The following is a 20,105-nucleotide window of genomic DNA, read 5'->3' on the forward strand; positions in this document are numbered from 1 at the left end:
CAGCCCGGGAAGCTGCAGGCTGTTGCCGTCTCCCTGCCTGCTTTCCCGAGCCCTAGCGCATCGGGGGACAGAGCCAAAGATCGGCGGGCGCTGTTTACCGGGGTTGACAAGCCCCGCAAGCAGCATCCGCCGATCTTCGTGTGAAAGGTGGTGGGGAAGGCAGGCAGGCAAGAGAGCAAGTGCCTGCTTGCCTGCCTTCCCCGCCGCCAGTCCCCCGGAGCCCATAGGAACGCATTGATTAAGTTTCAATGCATTCCTATGGGAAACCGGGACTCGCTAGACGAAAATTTCGTTTCACGAATTGACCTGTGGAACGAATTAATTTCGTCTAGCGAGGCACCACTGTGCTCTGTTTGTTCGGCCACTCTACTCCAGAAACTCACCAAACTACAAATTCACAAGGCAAGAAAATACAGCAGACTTGGGAGGAAAAAGCCAGTGTTTGATTTATCAATTGTGGCACAATTTGCGGTTAACTCATGACTTGTTTAAAAGAATCATAGCTTAGTGTTATGGAAACCAGGTCATTGTGGCACTGCAATTTAGAAGTACCATATGTATCTCCTGACCTTCATCTTGGGTATGTTAGACATTGCCAGCAGTGTGCTGGGGTCATTTAGCAGTCTGATTTCTGTGGTCATTGCTCTCAGAATTTTTCTCTTTCACCTCTAGGAGCTCAAGAAGTGTGATGCCAAGCACTACATTATTTTGTTCCGTGATGCTGGCTGCCAGTTCAGAGCACTTTATTGTTTCTATCCTGAAACAGAAGAAATCCACAAGCTGACAGGAACAGGGCCAAAGAGCATCACTAAGAAAATGATTGACAAGCTTTATAAATATAGCTCGGACAGGAAGCAATTTAATATCATTCCAGCCAAAACCATGTCTGCCTGTGTAGATGCTCTGACTATTCACAACAATCTGTGGCAGCCCAAACAACCTGTAGTGCCAAAGAAGACTCAAACTCACAAATGACATTACAGTTCAGTGGGAGACTATTGTAGATTTCATCGCTGGGGAGAAATGAGTTTCCTCACCCTCTCTCTGGTTTGGGTATGAAATGAGCAGAACCATAATCCCTTTTTTAAAAAAAGAAAAGAAAGAGGCTTATTCAACGTGGATGCAAGGAAAGAATGAAGGAACAGCTTCAGTGTTCTTTTTGTTTGTTTGTTTTTGGTATGAATGATAAAATGGCTGTTATACCCATTGATAACCAGGGAGGCTTTTCACATGAGGGAAGGTGCATGTAAGAAGAATGGATTTCTTTTTACTTGAAGTTCTTCATTGGTACAGATTGGGACATCTTTTCTTGTTCCTCTCCTTCCCGCAATCACTCTTGGAAGAAGCTGGAGAACAAGAAACTGGGCACTGTGGCAGGTTTTCAAGGAATATCTTTTAGACTCTGGAGACTTGATAACATACAAACAATTGGTACTTGTCCCTACTGCCAAACCAGGCTCTGACTTGTGGAAGGAAAAGGAAAACACTCCAACCCGAGCCCCTTGCTGCTCAGAACCAAGTTTACCTAAAGTATCAAATCATTTTTAAAAGCACTGAAAACTCTAAAATTCGCCTTTTTTAAAAAAGAAAGAAAATGGAGGACTTATGCAAATAATCATGGCTGAACATTTCTGCAACGCAATCATGAAGAGGCAAACAGGTGCTACTTGTTGGAATATTCCCAATTTGAAACTTGAGGCAAGCTGAATGGAGTACAGTCAACATTGCTTTTCTGTTTCAAGTAGTATCCTAACAGGATTTTTTTTGTCTTTTTAATAAAGACAGATTTTATTGAAATAGTAGAACATCTTCACTCAGAGCATGTTACTCCTGTATAATGGTGCACTTAATGATCACAAATTTTAATGCTCTTAAATTATGTCCTGAAATGTAATTTTCATTTGTTTTGTCTTTTCTTTTTGCTTTGAATGAGTACCATGCTCTAAAATGGAGTGTGTTTTTTGTTGTTGTTCTTTGTTGTTTCAACTTTTTTCTTTTGTGGCAAGAGTATATACTAATAAAGGATAAAATAAACCAGTTTCCATATACTAACAATTTTCAAACCTGCATTTTGTTTTTTCGAAGGCTCAATCTGATGGTTTGTTTTCCTTTTCCATATTGAAATATTGAATAATAATAATAATAATAATAATGTATTTATACCCAGCCCATCTGGCTGGATTTCCCCAGCCACTCTGGGAGGCTTCCAACAAAATATTAAAATACAGTAGTCCATCAAACATTAAAAGCTTCCCTAAACAGGACTGCCTTCAGATGTCTTCTAAAAGTCTGGTAGTTGTTGTTCTCTTTGACATCTGGTGGGAGGGCGTTCCACAGGGTGGGTGCCACTACTAAGAAGGCCCTCTGCCTGGTTCCCTGTAACTTGGCTTCTCGCAGTGAGGGAACTGCCAGAAGGTCTTCTGCGTCTGGGCAGAACGATGGGGGTGGAGACGCTCCTTTGGGTATACAGTGGTAACTCGGGTTACAAACGCTTCAGGTTACAAATGCTTCAGGTTACAGACTCTGCTAACCCAGAAATAGTACCTCGGGTTAAGAACTTTGCTTCAGGTTGAGAACGGAAATTGTGCTCTGGCGGTGCGGCGGCAGCAGGAGCCCCCATTAGCTAAAGTGGTGTCTCAGGTTAAGAACAGTTTCAGGTTAAGAATGGACCTCCGGAATGAATTAAGTTCTTAACCAGAGGCACCACTATACTGGATCGAGGCCATTTAGGGCTTTAAAGGTCAGCACCAACACTTTGAATTGTGCTTGGAAACGTACTGGGAGCCAATGTAGGTCTTTCAAGACCGGTGTTATGTGGTCTCAGCGGCCGCTTCCAGTCACCAGTCTAGCTGCCGCATTCTGGGTTAGTTGTAGTTTCCAGGTCACCTTCAAAGGTAGCCCCACGTAGAGTGCATTGCAGTAGTCCAAGCGAGAGATAACTAGAGCATGCACCACTCTGGCGAGACAGTCTGTGGGCAGATAGGGTCTCAGCCTGTGTACCAGATGGAGCTGGTAAACAGCTGCCCTGGACACAGAATTGACCTGCGCCTCCATGGACAGCTGTGAGTTTAAAATGACTCCCAGGCTGCACACCTGGTCCTTCAGGGGCACAGTTACCCCATCAGGACCAGGGAGTCCACACCTGCCTGCCTCCTGTCCCCCACAAACAGTACTTCTGTCTTGTCAGGATTCAACCTCAATCTCTTGGCCGCCATCCATCCTCCAACCACCTCCAGACACTCACACAGGACCTTCACCGCCTTCACTGGTTCTGATTTGAAAAGAGGTAGAGCCCAAACCCCCTGATAATCTCTCCCAGAGGCTGCATGTAGATGTTGAAAAGCATGTGGGAGAGGAACCCACAAGTGAGAGCCCAGGGGTCTGAACACTCACCCCCCCCCCCACTTTCTGAACACAGCCCAGGAGGAAGGAGCGGAACCACTGCATGGCAGTGCCCCCTGCTCCCAGCCCCTCTAGACGGTCCAGAAGGATGTTATGGTTGATGGTATCAAAAGCCACTAAGAGATCCAACAGAAGTAGGAAACAGCACTCACCTTTGTCCCTAGCCCGCTGGAGATCATCGACCAGTGCGACCAAGGCAGTATCAGCCCCATGATGAGGCCTGAATCCCAACTGGAAGGGAACCAAATGGCCCGCTTCTTCCAGGTGTGCTTGGAGTTGTTCAGCAACCACTCGCTCAATCACCTTGCCCAAGAATGGAAGATTTGAGACTGGGCGATAGTTGGCCATACTGGCCGCGTCTAAGGATAGTTTTTTAAGAAGCAGTTTGATAACAGCCTCTTTCAGCGGGTCTGGGAAGGCTCCCTCACAGAGAGAAGCATTCACCACCCCACGAAGCCTATTGCCCAGCCCTTCCCAGCTAGCTTTTATAAGCCAGGATGGGCAAGGGTCAAGGAGACAGGTGGTTGGTTTCACTCGTCCAAGCAGCCTGTCCACATCCTCAGAGGTAACAGATTGGAATTGATTCCACGCAACTTGACTAGGCAGGACTCTAGCACTCTCCCGCCCTGGCCCTGCTCCCACTCTTTCCAAATCCGAGCGACTTTATCTGCAAAAAACTTAGCAAAATCATCGCAGGAGATCTGTTATGACCTTAAGGCTGTTTGTTTTCCCCACTACAAAAAATAACTTGTTTGTGTCTATGTCTAATGAGGGCCATTTTGATTACTGATAATTATAAAGCATGTCTGTTCGCTCCCCACCCCCAAGCTCACTCTGACTCAGCTGCCCAGAAATTTATTTTTAGGTTACGACTTTGGTTTGCACATATTTTACTTCTACTTGAAGTGTTACTTGAATGTGTTTAGTGTACGGCAGCCCAGCCAGATGGGCTTGGTATACCGGTAAATAATAAAATAATTATTATTCTTAGTGCAAAGGATACTATGCCAACATTAGAGATTGAACAGTTGAAACTCCAAAACACAGTCCAGTGTAATTTTGTAATTAATCTAGACATAATAATAATTGGAATTAAAGTGAGTTTTGTACAGAAGTGGTGAGAGAGAGGGTAGTGAATACTAACTAGAGAAATAAGAATGAAGGTCTATTGCAGTCTTATTGGTTCCATCCCCTTGCAGTACATTTAGGTCAGCTGTACATTTTATTTAATAGTTGGCTACCCTGTAAGAAAGGAGATGCTTTATTATTTCTAAAAGTATTCAACACTGTCATGAGTGTAACTTTTTTCTGTTACATGCTTTATTTCTGACTGTTTGATATTATACAACATATTTATTTTATGGAAGCACTGAATCTTAATAAAAACCATCACCTAATTTTTGTTATTCCATGCATCATCTTTGTTGTTTCTGTTGGACGCCTCCCTTATGCTGAGACACAGACACATGGCTTTATTGGTGTGCTTTGCATTTTGTTTGAAGTGGTTCTTAAACTAGGGATTGGGAACCTGAGGCACTCCAGATGCTATTGGACTCCAACTCCCACCCACCCCAGCCAGCATGGGTAGCAGTCAGAGTCAGGGATGATAAGAGTTGTAACTGAGCAATATCTGAAGGACCACAAAGTTGTCGTCCCCCCCCCCCCATTAAAGCAAAGTTGTCATGACCTATGGAGAGCAAGTAGCATGGTATTCATCCCAGCTGGTGGAGCTTAAATAATGAGCTGAAAACCAAGTTTACACTTTGTTTTCTGTGCTTCATCTGGAAAGACCCTGATGGGTTCCTGTAAAAGAGGTGTCTGAGTCTGCAAGTAAAGAATCTAGAAGGAATTCCAGAGTTTGCTCCCTGAGTAAAAGCTTTATGTTTGTTAGAACTTGTGCCTTTGGGAGATGTCCAGTATGCATGCCTCATAGTGTTCCCCTTATCATGAAACAAGTCTGTGACATGTCCACGATTTTTACATACCATTGTAGCTTAAACTCTGGATTCATCTACCAGCTTTATTCCTGAGCTATAATGGGCAGCTGCTCCCCCTTCTTCCTTTTTGGCGTTTGAATTATTGGGGGAAAGTCACAAGGCATGAGTATATATTTGCAACCTTCATATTGCTTTCACATCCAAGTAAGGATTAGCAGCTTTATTTACAAGAAATAAACCTTTTTCGTATTTGGCTGTACAGTTCAGGTGGAATTCTTGCATGTAAAACAAAGATGGAGCTCATTTTGTGTAGTTGTTAGGCATTGTTAGATTCTAACAATATGATAAATAGTCATCTTTTCTAACAATGTGATAAATAGCCATCTTTTAGCCTCAGACCTTCTACCATCTGCACTATGAGGAAATCTGGCCTCTTTTACAAAGGAGAACAGGAGAAGGCAAGCATATTATGCCTTCAGCAAGAAACTTCTGAAACTTCTAAGTGGCTTCTAAGATGACTAACCATCTCAAAGCTAGCCCTAAGCATGTTTACTCAAAAGTCTCCTTAAGTTCATTGGAACTTCATAAGTTCATTTAGGATTACTGTTTCTGAGTACTTTATGAACCTTGAAAACAAAAGTGAAGCTGAGTTAGAGTATGCTCAATTTTGTGTGTGAAGGCTATGTTTTCCCGGTCCGACCTGGCCACAGTGATCGTTGCGACCGTCATCTCCAGGCTTGACTACTGTAACTCGCTCTACGCGGGGCTGCCCTTGAAACTGTCCCAGAAACTCCAGCGGGTGCAGAATGCTGCAGTGAGGCTCCTCATGGAGTCCTTGCCATGGGAGCATATTCACTCAGTGCTTTACCAGCTGCACTGGCTCCCAGTGGAGTACTGGGTCAGGTTTAAGGTGCTGGTTTTGACCTTTAAAGCCCTATGCGGCCTAGGGCCTTCGTACTTACAGGACCGCCTCTCCTGGTATGCCCACAGAGGACCCTAAGGTCCGCGAATCATAACAGCCTAAGGGTCCCAGGCCCTAAAGAAGCCAGATTATCCTCCACCAGGGCCAGGGCCTTTTCAGTGATGGCACCGACCTGCTGGAATGCTCTGTCCCATGAGACTAGGGCCCTGCAGGACTTGATCTCCTTCTGCAGGGCCTGTAAGACAGAGCTGTTCTGCCTGGCCTTCAATTTAGCCTGATCCTCCATTCCTTTTTCCCTCCCCTTTTTCTATGAAGAAACCTTTCTGGGTCCCCACATTTAAATACTTGCTGGCCTTAGCAGGACTAACGTGGCTAGTTAGTGCTGGCAATGCTATATTTATGTTGTATATTATGCCGCCCTGAGCCCGGGGTGGGTGGGTTATACATAAAAATTATTATTATTATTATTAGTTTTTAAACACTGGTGATAGTAAGTGATCTTACTCTTTGGACAGTGTGATTTACTCCCTACTAAATGTCACACACCACTACTTGGTCATCTGCTTTGCATGCAGCAGATCCCAGGCTCAGTCCTTGGCATCTCCAAGTAGGGCTGGGAAATTCTGAAACCTGGGGGATCCAGCCACTGTAGATTGTACTGAACTAGATAGACCAGTGGTCTGATTCAGTATAAGCCTAAGGCAACTTCCTATGTACTTGTTTTAAAACTAAGGCTGTGACATATCTTTTTATAGTAGCAACTTCTCCAACCCCCTTACCCCTCTTATTTGGCTGTGCATGCTACATAGGGAAACTTTCTATTGGCTTCATGGGAAGACTTCCTTTGTAGCTGCTTAACTTCAGACTTACTGGCATTATTGAGAATAGGGACCATTTGAAACAGTTTTTTGGTTCACAAGTAAGTAGAAATCCAAACCACCCTGGCTTAGCCCCCCAGTCCTGAACACAGCACAATGGATCTTTGAAAGGTTTCTTTTAAAAAACCCCAACAACCCCGAAAGCCAACCATCCTCAGATATGCAGGTAAAGGACATCATACATCACTTGACAATGCCTGTCTTATTTCCCCAAGGGGAAAGGTTACCTGAGTGGCTGAAAACAAGAAAAGCACGGAGATGACTCGTAGGTTGCTTATTTTGGGCATAGCGCACTGTTCAACAAAATTAGGGCTGCTAATAATTACGCAGTTTAAAAATACCAAGAAACAGCCTCGAGGTTAGTTCAGATATTTCAAATACTGTTGGGAAGCGGTGGGTGGCAGCAATGGATTGCAAATATACTACTTTACCACAGTAGTGTAAGAAGTGGCCAAGGCTTTCCTCCCATTGAGTGCAAGCCTAGTGGAGTGTGTTTGCAGTCCTTGGGTGTTCCGAACAGTGCATATAGCCTGCCAAGTTTTTTACTGCTTAGTCCAGTCACTTCATCGAGGTCCCTGAATAACAAAATTCTTTTATTAAAAACTGGAATAGGGAACCTTTGGCCCATCATCCCTCACCATTGGCCATCCAACAGCACCTGAAGTGTCCCAGGATTTGCCATCCCTGCTTTATAACAAAGAAAAGTTTGGCTTGCAGGAAGACCTGGCAGGAAGATCTGGTCTATGCAAATATTAAATCAGGTAGCAAAACTTATCAGGAAAACATTTTTGTAATACTAGCCTCCTTTAAACCTAGCTTTGTACATGAATATTTTTCCTTCCTGAACTGGGCACCACTGTCATAGTTAAAGAGCTAAACTCAGCTGCCTGTTCATGAGAACAATTTCTCATTGGGACATATTCAAGATCTCTGATGTTACAATGCACTTTTAAAATTAGTTTTTGCTCCCTCACATTTCAGTTCAGGCTTGCCAGTGGCTTCTGCTAAGTTTGCTGTTAGTGTAGAGGGAATGATAGGCACCTTTATATATTACATACAAAACCTAAAGGATATGCAGCATTAAGAACATCGAAAGAGCCCTGCTGGATCAGGCCAAAGGCCTATGTAGTCCAGTATCCTGTTGTCACAGTGTCAGCCAGATGCCCCACTGGGAACTCCACAAGCAGGGCCTAGCTTCATGGGAAGATACTCAGTATCCTGGAAATCTGATTCAGTGATCGTATGATTTCTAAGGTTGTCAATAGGAGATTGCCTTATTATTATTATTATTATTATTATTATTATTATTATTATTATTATTAGCACACAGCGTCTGCTTTCTAAAAAGAAAGTTGGCAGCCAAGAAAAAGGAGCAGCTGCAATTAGAGACTTAAGAATAGGTTTGATGGAGCAGCATTTGTTTATAGATTCCAAATAAATGAATTGGTCAATGACTTAATAATTTCCTTGGTAGCTATTTTGGGTTATGGTGGACAAGCCTGCTGTACCCCTTTGAAGTGAACTACCTGCAAAAAATGTCAGCGCTGACATTCCCCTCTTGGCTTACGACTGGTAGTTTGGGAGGGCAGCAAACTTTTAGCTTCTCATCACTAATCCCTTTATAATTGAGTCATTGGTCATCTGCTGAGGCCTATACTACTGCAGAGGGCACACTGCCACACTCTGGAGTAGGGGTCACTAATCTGATGCCCACAAAAGCTTTAATTGCTGCCGCTGGGCAAGTGCCCCAGACTCTGAATTCTAATTGAAAAATAAAAGTCTCTTGTCCTCCTAGAAAGAAAGTTATGGGGCAAAATGTGCAGGTATCTTCTAAGCAGCTTCTGTGAAATTAGCGTGAATGTGATGCGGCCCCCTTGTATATTTTTCCTGGTTTTGAGGAATGCTTCCTGTTGTTATTAGACAGCACACCATTATTCTGTGTGCATGTCATCAGTATTGTGTGATCTCCACAACCAGAAGCAGCAGGACACATCTAACTTCCCATGGTAAATGGAAGGTTGCGAGGAGTGGTCGTTTCTAATTTTGTGTTCTGTCATGTTCCCTATGGCAACCATTTCGTGCCCACAACACACTCTCAAAATCCAAGATGTGCCCACTGGTCCAAAAAGGTTAATAACTCCTAATCTAGAGGCTCCTGTTTCTGGTGCGGGCAGCGGTGTTGGGGAGCTTTTTGTGCTAAAATCCAGATCTTCTCCCTCTGCATGAAAAACACACTTTGTTTACAAGGCAACCAAGCCCATCGCGAACAAACCACAGCATTGATGAGACCTCAGAAACATTAATTTGTGCAGAGGTACCTGCATCTATCACTTAGCTAACACCCATTTCTGCAAGTTTGTGTCCTGGTCCGGCTGTTCCAAGTTCTCCTGGTCCCTAGCAGTGTTCCTGTTGCCCGCTTGCTGCTCTTTCCAGCTGCCACTGCCTGTTTACCTGACCTCTCTAAGACCACAAGCAGTGAGCAGATGCAGCAAAGGCAGCCTCCATTTGTCTTGCTTTCTCCCTCCAGGTGGTGGTGCAGATTTGGGGCCAGAGAGAGAGGGCAAGTGAGTGGGCATCAATGCCCTGGAGATAAGGGAGAAGGGGATTTACTTGGGGGACCTTGCCCAAGGCCCCCATTCCATACCTGAAGATCTAAAATAGGGATGGCAACTCCCATGCTCAGAGGCCAAATGTGGCCCCCACATGCCTCTCTTTCTGGCCCTTGGAATGTTCTCCCCAGGCCACATCCTTCATAGGCCCTATTTTGCACCACACTTGACTGTTTCTGCTTGACTGGAATGTGTCTTTGAAATCTTCTAATGAACCCTTCCTTGCCTTGATGGAGGATAGGTAGGAGTGTACAGTGGAACCTCGGTTTACGAACACCTCGGTTTACGAAATTTCGGTTTACGAACTCCGCGGACCCATCTGGAACGGATTAATTCACTTTCCATTACTTTCAATGGCAAGTTCGCTTCAGTTTATGAACGCTTCAGTTTATGAACAGACTTCCGGAACCAATTACACCCATGCTTCGGGTTAAGTACGCTTCAGGTTGAGTACTCCACGGGCCCGTCTAGAACAGATTAATCCACTTTCCATTACTTTCAATGGGAAAGTTCGCTTCAGTTTATGAACGCTTCAGTTTAAGTACTCCGCGGACCGTCTGGAACAGATTAATCCACTTTCCATTACTTTCAATGGGAAAGTTCGCTTCAGTTTATGAACGCTTCAGTTTATGAACAGACTTCCGGAACCAATTGTGTTCATAAACCGAGGTACCACTGTATGTAGAAACTAGCCTCCTGTACAAAGGCAAAATTTGCATTCATTGCTCCACCCACTTTTGACTCTCGCCTCACCCACCACCAACATGTAGCCTCCCCCCCCCCCGAAGCAAATGCAGCTCTCAAGCTGAAAAGGGCTCCCCATACCTGCTGTGAAGCTCTATTGCAAAACAACATTGCAAAATGTTGCAGTGGGTCGGTGATGACCCCTTCCCTTTTGTTCTGTGGTGTATCACAACCATGCTTGTGAAGAAGTGTATAGAATGTGCAACTGGGTTGGGTGGGTGGGGTGTAATGCCACTCAGTTTTAAAGACAGTTGCTTAGTTGCTTTTTGGCAAATGATTTGGGCGGCATCAGGAGTGACTCGGGTTTGACACCCCTGAGTGGCTGGGGAAACTATTATGATCTACATGTGTGCAGCATGAATGGACAAGGGTCGCCTACAAGCCTGTTGTCATTTTCATTCATGACCCTCTAAAAAGTTTGGTTTCTGCTGGAGAAAGTAATCCAACTCCCAGTGACTTAGCAATGGCTGAAGGACCCCAAGGCCAGACATATTCATATTTGATCTATAATTCTCTACATCCCCACCAGACTGTGTTGGGAAGGGGGAGCCTAGGAAAATGGAGCAGGGCTCCTGGTTTATCCTGTAAAATGGTTAACGTATTTACTGGTAATGGGAAGGCTCCATGGTGATGCTATGGAGATGATGTTATACTAACCATGCATGAGGCCTCACTGGGGAATGAAAAGCCCCCCACAGAAGGGAAGAGTTCAACATGTAACAGGTTTCAACTTGCCTGTGTCCACCAAATGGAGGCTGCAAACACCAGCCCTGCAGTTTTATACCTCCCACCTCCCAGGCAAAGTTGCTAGTGTGCTCAAGAGGAAGCCCAAGCTGACTGCTTCTCTCGCCGAAAGGAAAAGCCTGTCCAACATGAAATGTAAGTAGGGGACTCTTAGAGTGCCATGTGGATGAATAACAAACTTTTAGTTGCAGGTGCTGTAATTATTGTTTTGTTTTGATTTATTACCCACCCATCACCCTTAAGGTCCCACAGGTGGTCAGAGCAATGTAAAAACACACCATTACAAATGCCTTAAATCAAATGCCAAAATAGCTCCGTATCAGGACCAACACAGCAGCATTCAGGTTGCCCAAAATATCCAGTGCAAGGAGGAAGGGATCAGGAGGTTTTTTTGGGGGGGGGAGTTAGGTGTTTGGGACTGAGAGTGTTGCACTCAATGTGGTATAGTGGTTAGAGGATTGGCATAGGCTATGGGAGACCAGGGTTCAAATCCCCATGAAACTCACCAGGTGACCTTGAGCCAATTGCTGCTGCTCAGCCTAACCTTCCTTGTACGCCACCTTGAGCTCCTTGGAGAAAGAAGTGGAGTATGGATGCAATAAATAAATAAGAATAGGGTGGGTCCTGAAGTATATATAACTTAAGTGTCAAAGGCTAGGATAGAGATGTTTCTTCAGTATATGACAAAAAACTCTATAGTGAAGGGGCTAGCACAGATCCTGCCACAGATAATGCCCTCTCCCAAGGCTGCCACCCATCTTGACCTTCTATGGGTGGTGGAACTACTAAGAGGAACTGCTAAGAGTTAATGTTGAGCACCTTGAATTGGGCTTGGAAACAAAATAGCAATCAACTGAACTCAGGTGCAGAATTCTGGCTAGAGATGGAGAGAAAACCAATTATGTTAACATTATAATGAAAGAAACCACCTAACTACCACTTCGCAAACCAACCCACAAACTGAACAGCATGTATTCTTTGGAATTCACACTTTCAAAATTTTGCAGTGCAGTTCTCCAATCAGTTCAGTTCATAAGTTTATTGCTCTAGCCAAAAGCCATGACAAACCTGTAGTAACAAAACAACATATGTCCATGATATAAGCTAATATCCATGATGTAAGAGAGAGAAGAGGTCAGATACACCAACAAACTCGAATCCACCTTGATTTCAGGCTAAATCTTTGAATCACCACAACAATTTTTTTATTAATTTATTTTGCCAATTATTTTTTATTGATTTTCCAATATAAACCTAGTTACACAAATTAGTTCCAAATTAATACAATTTTGTTAAGAGGCTTCCCACGCACCATTCCTGATGGATCTTTATTATCTAATATTACTGCATTTCATATTCTTATTTATTTCTATTACATTCCATTTTTCCAAATTATCACACAATTAAGAATTGCGCTCTTAATGATTTCTGCTTGGTGTTATTTTATCATTTGACTTCCAAAAAAAGGCTTCAAGTGAGGATGCATAGCTTTTTCCTTTTCACCCTGCGTGCGCTACATCCAAAAGTCAGTTCTCCGTCTCTTGGCCTTATATGTCTCTCTGGCGTTTTCCTTTTGGGGCTACCTCCTTACTCCCACTGTTGTTTTACTCCAGCCTGGTTGGGGGCAGAGCTGCAACTTCAAGGTTAAACCCTCTTCTTTCTCCTGCTCAGCTTCTTCCCATAACACTCAAGCAGTTCCAAATCGACAACAGCAGATCCCTCCCTTCCACTAGCACTGATAATCAACAAGTTCCAAGTTCCAGAGATTCGCCATTTCTTCTTCTGACTGGGAAAGGAGAGGAAAGGTAGTGTCATTCCTCTTCCAACATCCAAAAAGCCCCCATGCAACTTTCCTTTTGCTGCTACCATTGCATATATATATATATATATATATATATATATATATATATATATATATATATATATATAAAAGGTTATATCACCTCATCTCCACGATCTCTTTTTTGGGGGGTGGGGGTGGGCTCCAACTCCCAGCGACAACCTTCCAAACAAAACAGCTCTCTCTCTCTTTTAACTCCTTTCAAACTGCACACAGCTTTACATCTTTTAAATTTTAATGTTACAGCAGTACATCATGCATCAAACCTCCCTTACTTGTATATCTTTAAAAATTCAATATTAGGAGAGGGTTGCTGAATCATAAATGTAAAATATTCCATAAAATATAGCAGAGAGCCCCCATCTCCCCCACCCACTTCCAGCACAAGATAGATTCTTCTCCCAATTTCAAACCTCAGTTCCATTCAGCTGATTGTTTGCAGTTACAATGTACATGTCCTCTTGTGTGCACCTATTCTTATTGCCAATTAAAACCCAATTATAAGGAGAACCTCCACATCCAATGGCAATTTCGGGGGTTTCACATCAGGCAAAGTGAGTAAGCGCCCAGCACCTCCACCTGTCCCTGTGCTGATCTGTGCGGGGGCAAGCCATTGAGGTGGCAGCAGGTCGTCAGCACCCTCCGTACCCCAATAGGTTTATAGGTATGGTTTAACCACTTCCATCCTCTTTATTCAGCCTGTGCCTCTCTCCTATGTTGAGAGAGTCGTTCCCATGGCATGGGACAGGAACTGGAAACAACCACCACGACAATTTATAGAGATTTTATATAACTCCTTTTTCTGGATTATTTTATTATTATTTTTCAGTCAAAGCATAGAGGGCTACCCTCTGTGCTATAAAGCTGCTATTGTCACTCAAAAGAAACCAACCAATTTCTGCCGAGGTGTGGCTACTTGCTTGTGTGAATAAAGGTTTCAGAAAGTCTCTGGATAAGAGGCAGGCTAACGGATAATGAGTGATGTCTTCCACCTGAGTTTAACCACAAATGTAAATCCTGTCCACATACATGACCTTGTTTGCTGTAGTAGCCATCCAAGGCATCACTTGAAAATGCAGCTCAATAAAGGCATTTATTGAGGAAGCTGGTGAGAGTTTCGTCAGATGCTCTAAAATACTCTGGAGTGGATACCAAGGGGTAAATATGGTATTTCTAATTAGTTGCAGGTCATTTCTGGGTTCTATCCAGAATCCAGATTCTGGGTTCTATCCAGAAGAACCAGTCTCTTAGTTGACACTTATTCAAGGTCAAACCAGAGCTCAGTTCTGGAATATAGTAAATGGTCTAAAACATCTTGACAAGCTGCTTTCCAGAGCAGGTTATCACTCAAATCTATATAGCACAGTGCAGGACAAAGCCCAAAAGGCATAGCATCAATTTAAAAAATATACTTTAACTGAGCACAGTTCGCTTTTGCCTTAATTGTTGGTGTCCCAGATTCTGGTACAAAGAAGAGCTGCTGATATTCCTGGTGGTAGAGAGTATAGCTTCTAGGGGGGGGATATATTCTGCCCGGTTTCCAAAACCTTAATGGCGTTCAAATCAGAGCCCCAGATTTCAATGTCATAAAGAATTTGAGTAAGCACTTTGCTATCAAATATTTCATGGCAGGTTCAATCAGTTTGTTGTAACAGAACTTCATCAATGCCCCAATAGTTTTCTGTGCTTTGACTTTCACTGCTTCCATATGAAACTTCCAAGGCAGGTTTCACTAAAGAGTACACCCAGGTATATAAATGAAGGAGTTAGTTTTACACCTTGTCCAATTCTCCCCCTTTTTAAAAAAGTCCTCAGAAGTATGCAAAAGTGCATATATAAATGAGCAGTGTGCAAACAAATGAATATATTGGTTGAGGGCAGAACATATAAAAATGTGTATATTAGTCAAAACTGCATGTTTGTTAGGAGAAATTCACACCTAGATGCTGATGAATCATAGAATCATAGAGCAGGTCGGGCGCCCTGGCGCTGAGGGGCGGAGATTGCTCTGGTGCCCCCGCCCTCGCAGGGTGCAGCATGGTTTCCGCGCTGTGCGGCGCCCCACCTACCGGCCCGGCGCCCTTGTGCCCTTGCACCCCGCGCCACCGGGGGTCTAACTAGAGCCGGCCCTGCATAGAATCATAGAGTTGGAAGAGACCACAAGGGCCATCTAGTCCAACCCCCTGCCAAGCAGGAAACACCATCAAAGCATTCCTGACATATGCCTGTCAAGCCTCTGCTTAAAGACCTCCAAAGAAGGAGACTCCACCACACTCCTTGGTAGCAAATTCCACTGCCGAACAGCTCTTACTGTCAGGAAGTTCTTTCTAATGTTTAGGTGGAATCTTCTTTCCTGTAGTTTGAATCCATTGCTCCGTGTCCGCTTCTCTGGAGCAGCAGAAAACAACCTTTCACCCTCCTCTATATGACATCCTTTTATATATTTGAACATGGCTATCATATCACCCCTTAACCTTCTCCTCTCCAGGCTAAACATACCCAGCTCCCTAAGCCGTTCCTCATAAGGCATTGTTTCCAGGCCTTTGACCATTTTGGTTGCCCTCCTCTGGACACGTTCCAGCTCTGGACACGTTCCAGCTTTTCAATATCCCGCTTGAACTGTGGTGCCCAGAACTGGACACAGTACTCCAGGTGAGGTCTGACCAGAGCAGAATACAGTGGTATCATTACTTCCCTAGATCTAGATGCTATACTCCTATTGATGCAGCCCAGAATTGCATTGGCCTTTTTAGCTGCTGCATCACACTGTTGACTCATGTCAAGTTTGTGGTCTACCAAGACTCCTAGATCCTTTTCACATGTACTGCTCTCAAGCCAGGTGTCTCCCATCCTGTATTTGTGCCCTTCATTTTTTTTGCACAAGTGTAGTACTTTACATTTCTCCTTGTTAAAATTCATCTTGTTTGCTTTGGTCCAGTTGTCTAATCTGTTAAGGTCATTTTGAAGTGTGATCCTGTCCTCTGGGGTATTAGCCACCCCTCCCAATTTGGTGTCGTCTGCAAACTTGCTCAGGATGCCCTCAAGCCCATCATCAAAGTCATTGATAAAGATGTTGAATAAGACTGGGCCCAAGACAGAACCCTGTGGTCTGTCACTACTCTCCAGGATGAGGAGGAGCCATTAGTTTTGCTTTTAGCAAGGACTTGCACACTAGAGGGAGAGAGAGACTGAAGGAGTTGTATGTACATTATTTTTTTCTGTGTTGGACTAACATAACGCCTCCTTAATGTTGTAGTGCTATTTGGACTTACTTTGGTTTGGGTATCAATAAAGCTTTCCAAGTTCCAGTGTGTCCTTGAAAAGGAGTACTTCTGCTCTTCCATTCCAAATGGTGAGTCATCCATCCTCCCAAAGACTTATCTATGCTGGGGCATGATTGTTAGAAAATTGTAGAGGGACGAGCTTCCAAAGTAATCACTTTAAGTTTGGGTTTTTAAGAAGATCCTTGCTGGGAAACTCTCTGGAGGTCACATGCCAGTGGTGGGCAGTAACAGAGGCGATTGTGTGTGGAGCGAATTTTACCTTTGTATGGTAAGCTAGTTCCTTTCCCCACACAATCACATATAAAACATAAAGCTACGGTATCTCTTAAACATTTTCTGTTTTCTGCCACTTCTAGGTTTTCCAGAAGGGTTGACCTCCATTCTCTTTGTGGTAACCAACATCGGGATTCTCAACTCCACGGTCTTCAGTAGCCCAAGCTTGGCTTCAGTGTCCAGCCTCGCCCTAGCAAACAGTGGCATAATGAAAATCACACCAGGAGCATTCAGCATTTTCCAAAACCTCCGCAAACTAAGTTTATATCAGAACAGCGTGACTGAGGTTACAGCCTCTTGGCTTTCCAACCCCGGGCGTCTAGAAAACCTGACAGTGGCTCAGAACCTCATTGCCCGTATAGGACCAAAAGACTTTTCAGGGTTTTCCAACCTTACATCGCTGAACTTAGCAAACAATCAGATCTATCAGATATCTAGCAAGAGTTTTAAGGAGCTGACCAAGCTAACACTGCTTGACCTGTCTGGCAATAACTTAACAACTTTAGCAAGAGATGTATTTGATGGACTGATGCTCCCAGTGGTGAAGCTTGGTGGAAATCCATGGAACTGCTCCTGTCAACTTCAGGATTTTGGATTATTTCTGCAAGGTATGTGCCCAAGGTGGCTAACAACCTAGTTGTGAGAACAATACAACTAAAATTAATTAAAAGCAGCTAAAATTCGCTCTGCAACATCTTGGAGGTTACAAATGACACTTAAAATTAAATAATATTTTGATTAATTGTGGGATTTTGCAGCTATGGCCAAGCTGACAGGGTTTTTTGGACCTACTTGGAAGGAAGACAGAAACAAAATAATTTTGGGGGTCAAATGGCAGACATATATTGATTACAAAAACAGAGAACCAAATGAATTATGTGTTTACAAGGTGTTAGTGAATTAATGCCATAATGTTTTGTGAATATATGTACTCTCTTAAATTTGACAACTCTTTTTGAAATTGTGCTTTTGGGAGTTTTGTAAATTGTGATCAATGTGATAAATAATATCTTTCTGTTAAATCTTCATAGTTACTGTTTTGTAGCTTAACACGATTCAACACTTAATGTGATTCAACACAGGTTGAACAGTTTAAAAGTGGGAAGTGGGCCTCTTCTAATCAGAAGTTTGAGAGAGGCTGGCTTAATCCTACAGGCTAACTTTTAAAACCAATTTAAGCAATGCCTTCATTTTTATTTTAAAAAATTAATTGCATAAACCATTGAAAATATAAATGGAACCAGACACAATAGATTTCACCAGTGAATCATTTCCCAGTCTGTTTTTCCACTGTTCAAGACCGCGTTTCCTTACAGAGTTGATCAATGCGTCACTGCTTGAAGATGCTGCCTCTGTCATTTGCCGAAGTCCACCAAACCTAGAAGGGATTCCTGTCTGGAACATCTCTGACTTGAACTGCCTGCCAGACTTCTTTTCATCAGCCTTTGAGAACAGCTTCCATAAAGTTGGACTACCAGCTTTGCTGGTATGTTTAGGTATGTTTCTGTGTATCTGTTAATGTTTGATAACATATCTCTGTTGACATAAGAACACAAGAAAGGCCCTGTTAGATCAGGTCCAAGGTCCATCTAGTCCAGGCATCCCCAAACTGCGACCCTCCAGATGTTTTGGCCTACAACTCCCATGATCCCCTAGCTAACAGGACCAGTGGTTGGGGAAGATGGGAATGGTAGTCCAAAACATCTGGAGGGCCAAAGTTTGGGGATGCCTGATCTAGTCCATCATCCTGTTCTCACAGTGGCCAACCAGATGCCCCAATGGGAAGCCCTAGAGAGGTCATTGGCTTGATCAGGCCTGCTTTTATTACCTTGTTATGTTCTATCTGCTTCTTTTGGAATTCATGTACCCTTTTGAGCTAATATTTTACCTTTTTTTTACTTTGGGCAGTGTTGATTTCGTTCATTTTGGTGCTGCTTTTGATCTGGATGGTGAAACGCAGTAATAAACAAATCCAGCCAAGCAAAGAAGCGATTGATCTAACCACCAATGGTCAACCATCTCACTGTGCTGACTCCATGGCTGAACACAGACTGACTGATGGAAAGATCAGAATCACAGAGACAGGGGTGATGTCTCACTCTAGGTTGTTGAGAGTTCGTGCCAAATCTGCCTCAGCCATATTGTTGCAGGCAGAGTTCTGCCCCAGACCATGTCAGGCCACCAATTCAGCTGATGGAAAGCAAGGGCATATAACTCCCTACACACTGTTAAATGAAAAAATGCACATGAGAAGTGAGGATCTGTGTAACTTTATGGAACTGTGGTATTACCACAAGCTTGAAACAGACAACAGAAAGGAATTTCAGAGGCATTGCAATGTGAACTCATTCCCAACTGAAGTGTATATAGAAACTCCAGATATGAAAGTTACTTCAGAAGTGGCAACAATAAGTTTGCAGGAAAATTGTATTTTGGGAGCATCTGAGAATGATGATAGTAAAGGCTGTGACAGTGTTGAAAATCCCGAACCCTTCTTATATTTAAGTGTTGCTACGACAACAGTTGAAGAGCAAATTGATGTCCCACCTAAAAAAGATGTGCTTCTAAAAGCGGATAGAAGCTGCTCAGTTTCTTTGAAGCGCGCTTTGACATGGCCTTATGAAATAAAATGTTGGGGGCAGAGGTCTAATGTGTTAAGTATTAGAGAATCATTTAAAGGACAGTTCCTCCTGCCTACTCTGAACCTTGAAGAGAAACTGGATGTTGGGAGTTCAGAATTGCAGGATGAGTGGCTAGAGGTTCATCCCAGGAAGGCATGTCAGCCATTCAATAATGGTCAGCTTGGATTAAACCAAGAGGCAAAGCTAGCCAAGGAAACAGAGTTTCCATATCAGCAAGAATCAAAGGCCGAAATTGCCTTAGAGCCAACAGATGTTGGAAAATCTGAATTCACTGTAGATCTGCAAAGACAGCATGATCTGAGCACATGCCCCAAAGAGGGTGATCAGATAGTCAATGGCAGAACTCAATTAAAGACAGAGGTAAAACCAGCTAGCAAACCAGAGTTTTCACTTCAGCAAGAATCAAAGGCAGCAGTTGCCTCACAGTCTGGACTCAAAGCAATGAGGGACCCCACAGCTGTGAAAAGGAAACAGTCATCAAAACCAGTATCTGCTCAATCTAAAGTCCGTCAGGAAAGTCATCCCTCTCCGCTCTCATCAGCTGATGTTGCTTCCACTAGTCTGCCCCTGTATGATGAGATCTCACTTGAAAACGATGAGTATAACTATGCCAGCCTTCTGCATGAAGTTGTGGAGAATCGTGGGAGGTGGACTAGGGAGAGATGGAGACAGACCCACCGGAAGCGTTCAGTGAATCAGCCCCCAACCAAATCCAAGTAGATCACATCAGACTCCAGTTTATTGCTTTGTACATTAATCTTTGTAGTAAAAAAAGAGAGAGGAGTTGTATCTAAGTTCTACTGAGAGTAAACCCACTGGAATTAATATTC

The 20,105-nt window shown here is 43.5% G+C and overlaps 2 protein-coding genes across 6 annotated transcripts in view; both read left to right on the forward strand.

The window, feature by feature from the left end:
• The window catches only part of CAMSAP1 (calmodulin regulated spectrin associated protein 1), a 66,173-nt gene extending 57,404 nt beyond the window's left edge, over positions 1–8,769 (forward strand). For 4 of the 5 annotated variants that reach the window (XM_035113419.2, XM_035113417.2, XM_035113418.2 and 1 more), the window contains exon 18: positions 673–8,769. In XM_035113419.2, the coding sequence (XP_034969310.1) occupies positions 673–975 (303 nt within the window). In that variant the 3' untranslated portion in view covers positions 976–8,769. The remainder of the gene's footprint in view (positions 1–672) is intronic. The other variant, XM_060270419.1, reaches the window with a different exon arrangement.
• Positions 8,770–11,150: 2,381 nt separating this feature from the next.
• On the forward strand, positions 11,151–19,995 carry LOC118084281 (uncharacterized). The gene is made up of 6 exons (XM_035113657.1): positions 11,151–11,208; positions 11,291–11,371; positions 16,333–16,428; positions 16,717–17,241; positions 17,950–18,129; positions 18,542–19,995. The coding sequence occupies exons 1-6, from the start codon at positions 11,151–11,153 to the stop codon at positions 19,993–19,995; spliced, it is 2,394 nt and encodes a 797-aa protein (XP_034969548.1).
• The last annotated feature ends 110 nt before the right edge of the window (positions 19,996–20,105 follow it).

This window comes from Zootoca vivipara, chromosome Z, assembly GCF_963506605.1.
Source record: "Zootoca vivipara chromosome Z, rZooViv1.1, whole genome shotgun sequence".
NCBI lineage: Eukaryota > Metazoa > Chordata > Lepidosauria > Squamata > Lacertidae > Zootoca > Zootoca vivipara.

Coding starts and splice junctions, on each gene's coding strand:
- LOC118084281 (XM_035113657.1), top strand. CDS start 11,151: ATGCATGAGGCCTCACTGGGGAATGAAAAGCCCCCCACAGAAGGGAAG. Junction 11,209..11,290: donor AGAAGGGAAGAGTTCAACAT/GTAACAGGTTTC, acceptor CCCACCTCCCAG/GCAAAGTTGCTAGTGTGCTC. Junction 18,130..18,541: donor AGCTTTGCTGGTATGTTTAG/GTATGTTTCTGT, acceptor TACTTTGGGCAG/TGTTGATTTCGTTCATTTTG.